Consider the following 3,296-nt stretch of genomic DNA (forward strand, 5'->3'; position numbering starts at 1 on the left):
ACACCGTCTATGGAAGAGAAAGGGTTACGAGTAAACACTCCTTGATGGTTGAGTTCCACCATCGAGAACAGTCCATTAGGGTCCGATGGTGCCATTGCAGCAACTTCTTTGATTCTTCAACTCAATCACAAAATTGCTTCAAAACCCTAGCTCGGGAGGTTCGTTTAAAGTGAAAAATGAAGAATGGAGGTCGGCAGGTGAAGAGGATTAGTTTTAAGTATCTTATTTCATTTATTGACATGACATATCTTAGGTGTTATCGGATCAACAGAAAAATATATTTTAATTGTTTTAACTGATACGTAGACAATGCCAACTGGGAAGCGTATAAAATCGAAAAAAATGGCTTATTTGACAAGTAAAATGTGAGTTTAATAGTTTATTACACAAAAATTAAAATTTTAATGACCAAATTGGAAAATTAAGTGCCTACAATATATTTTCCCTTAAAAAAAATGTTTCGACTTTGTTCAAACGGATCGTATAAAGTTAAAACTTTTTAGAACTTAGATTACTAGTACTAGAGTATAATTTTTTTTAAACCCAATATAACTTAAAAAATGTATATAAAATTAAAAAGAAAAACAAAAATATATGAAGCTGACGCTTGTCTCCAATTGAATTGATCGGTTACGTTAGTTCGTATGGACCCTCCCACCTACCCTTTTTATAACCTCTCCAAATCACCTACCATCTCATCATAGAATTGAACTTGAACATTCATCATAAACCGGTGCATTCTAAACCAAATCCAACAAAACAACTAAAAGCGATCCCCAATCATCCGACATGAATCAATTAGGAATCGTTTATGTTTTGTCACTATCTTCACAAAGATACATCCAGCTTTGCAACAGCCAAGCAACTTGCAAATTGCATAATTCCACTATAAATAAATCTAATTCACCCTCCATAAATACACACACAATAATCTTAAATCTTAATCCTCTTCTATCCACTATCCATACAAAGTTTCATGGCACATTTTCTCCTTTTTTGTCATGTTATCTTTATCGGTTTACTCTCATCCGTTTCTTCTCGAGGTCCAGTTTATCGGCCACCATCAGTTGAGCAATTAACAAACCGTTTCCCTCGTATACCCATCACCCAAGGGATGTCAACTTTGTTTGGATCATCAAATATTCATCTGAAAAGCAACGGATCATATGCTGATATCATTTTAGACAAAACCTCAGGTAAACACTGTAAACTAGTTTTGAATTAAGCAGTTTCTGACAAAAAAGTATCAATCTATACAACATTTGTGTGTATATATGTGTGGTTCTTGTTTTCTTGATTCCATTCGTTTGGTATATAGGTTCTGGATTGATTTCAAAGAACACATACTACCATGGATTCTTTAGTGCTGCAATAAAGCTGCCAATGGGGTTTACTTCAGGGGTAGTACTCGCTTTCTATGTAAGTTTTATTTTTCTTAGCTTCTTACCAGTACTTATTTCTGTCTTATAAAGATGGTCTGATTTGATTTTTGTCGTCGCATGCATTTTCAGATGTCTAATGCAGATGTATTTCCACATAACCATGATGAGATAGACTTTGAATTACTTGGCCACGAGAAAAGAAGGCAATGGGTTCTCCAAACAAATATGTATGGCAATGGAAGTGTCAAAACCGGAAGAGAAGAAAAGGTTTACCTCTGGTTTGATCCCACTCAGCAGTTTCATCAATACACCATCCTTTGGAACAATCACCACATTGTGTAAGTTTCCAAAAACTTGAACAATTGTTAGTTGCAACCTCCATTTACTGATTTACGCACTAGTCATCAAGTTCATGAAACCTTAACTGATAAACTTTCTGTAATCTTTCCAGGTTTCTAGTAGACAATATACCTGTAAGAGAGGTGATCCATAATCAAGCTGTTTCATCTGTGTACCCATCCAAGCCAATGTCGCTGTATGCAACCATATGGGACGCTTCAGAGTGGGCGACAAAAGGAGGAAAGTACCCTGTGAACTATAAGTACGCACCATTTGTGGCTTCGATGGGTGAACTGGAAATGGTAGGCTGTTCGATGCAGAAAACAAGCTCGCCAGTGGCTACTGCTGGATGTTCAACGAATGCAACCGTTTCGAGCTTGGATCCTGTTGAAGGAAAAGAGTACGCAACGCTATCAAAACAGCAGATGGCTGGTTTGAATTGGGTAAGAAGAAAACATATGTTTTACTCATATTGTAAAGATACGTCAAGATATAAGATGATGCCAGCAGAATGCGGTGCTCAATAATTCTTTGTAATTAATTACATGGCAAGGGAAAATGTTATAGAGAAAAAAAGAAGAAACGAAGAAGAATATTCTTTCGATAAAGGGAACATACATAATAAAAAAAATTAAAAAAAATAAAAATTAAAAAATAAAAACACAAGCGGTCCATACCCTTTTCCTATATTCAAGATTTGGGTTTAAGCTGACTTCCCTTGAAGGGTCCATTATTTTACATGTGTCATTAATATTACATTACATATGTGTTAAATATATATTAAATTGCAATGTCCGTCACATTCCCATGTAATAGCTAAAATCAAATCAAATCAAATTAATACCAAAATGTAATTAAAAAAAATAAAAAAATAACATCCTTTCTGGAAATAAAGATTTAGGTTTTACTCATAGCAAATTTTTATATTTATATATATATTTTTTTTTCGTAAATTTTTTGATATAACAGTTTATTTCTTTTTTTGTATTTTATAAATTGTGATTTTACTCATTATATTTTGAATTTACGATTTTAGTCACTTACATAATTTTCTTTATTGTTTTTGGTTTTATTAATATTCCTTTTATTTAAAAGTTATAAACTTTTACATTTTTTGGACCGAAACTTTATTTTTACACTTTTGTGGTCACTTTGTATGATATAATCGTCACCGTAATATATGTGGATTGTTGATATTTGTAAATCATATTCTTTATACGAATTGCAAAAAGTTATTTCGTACATTAAAATTGCGTTTTTTGTCTTTTACATAATTTTTTTTTATATTTTTCTTTTTAATTAATCGCAAACAAGTTCTTCGCCATAACATAGAACTTAAAGTCTAAAATGCTAGTTCAAAAAAATGGTGTTACCAATACTTATTCCTTTACACATAAATTTTTTTAGAAGTTTCATTCAAGCAACGTATATTTGTATAAAGTTATAATCGACATCTTTTTCTTAAAAAAATTACTCTATATAAAATTATTCATTTTGGTAATACATTCGTCATGATAATGATACGTTAGAATTTAGGGAATCAAAACAACAATATGTAAACTTAGATAATCTCTT

At 32.1% G+C, this 3,296-nt stretch overlaps 1 protein-coding gene across 1 annotated transcript; it reads left to right on the plus strand.

Annotated features, from left to right (window-relative positions):
- Window positions 1–927: 927 nt before the first annotated feature.
- LOC111888400 (probable xyloglucan endotransglucosylase/hydrolase protein 33) lies at window positions 928–2,329 on the plus strand. The gene is made up of 4 exons (XM_023884584.3): window positions 928–1,196; window positions 1,319–1,419; window positions 1,512–1,720; window positions 1,834–2,329. The coding sequence occupies exons 1-4, from the start codon at window positions 977–979 to the stop codon at window positions 2,246–2,248; spliced, it is 945 nt and encodes a 314-aa protein (XP_023740352.1). The 5' UTR covers window positions 928–976; the 3' UTR covers window positions 2,249–2,329.
- The last annotated feature ends 967 nt before the right edge of the window (window positions 2,330–3,296 follow it).

Source organism: Lactuca sativa, chromosome 3, assembly GCF_002870075.4.
Source record: "Lactuca sativa cultivar Salinas chromosome 3, Lsat_Salinas_v11, whole genome shotgun sequence".
NCBI classification, from domain to species: domain Eukaryota; kingdom Viridiplantae; phylum Streptophyta; class Magnoliopsida; order Asterales; family Asteraceae; genus Lactuca; species Lactuca sativa.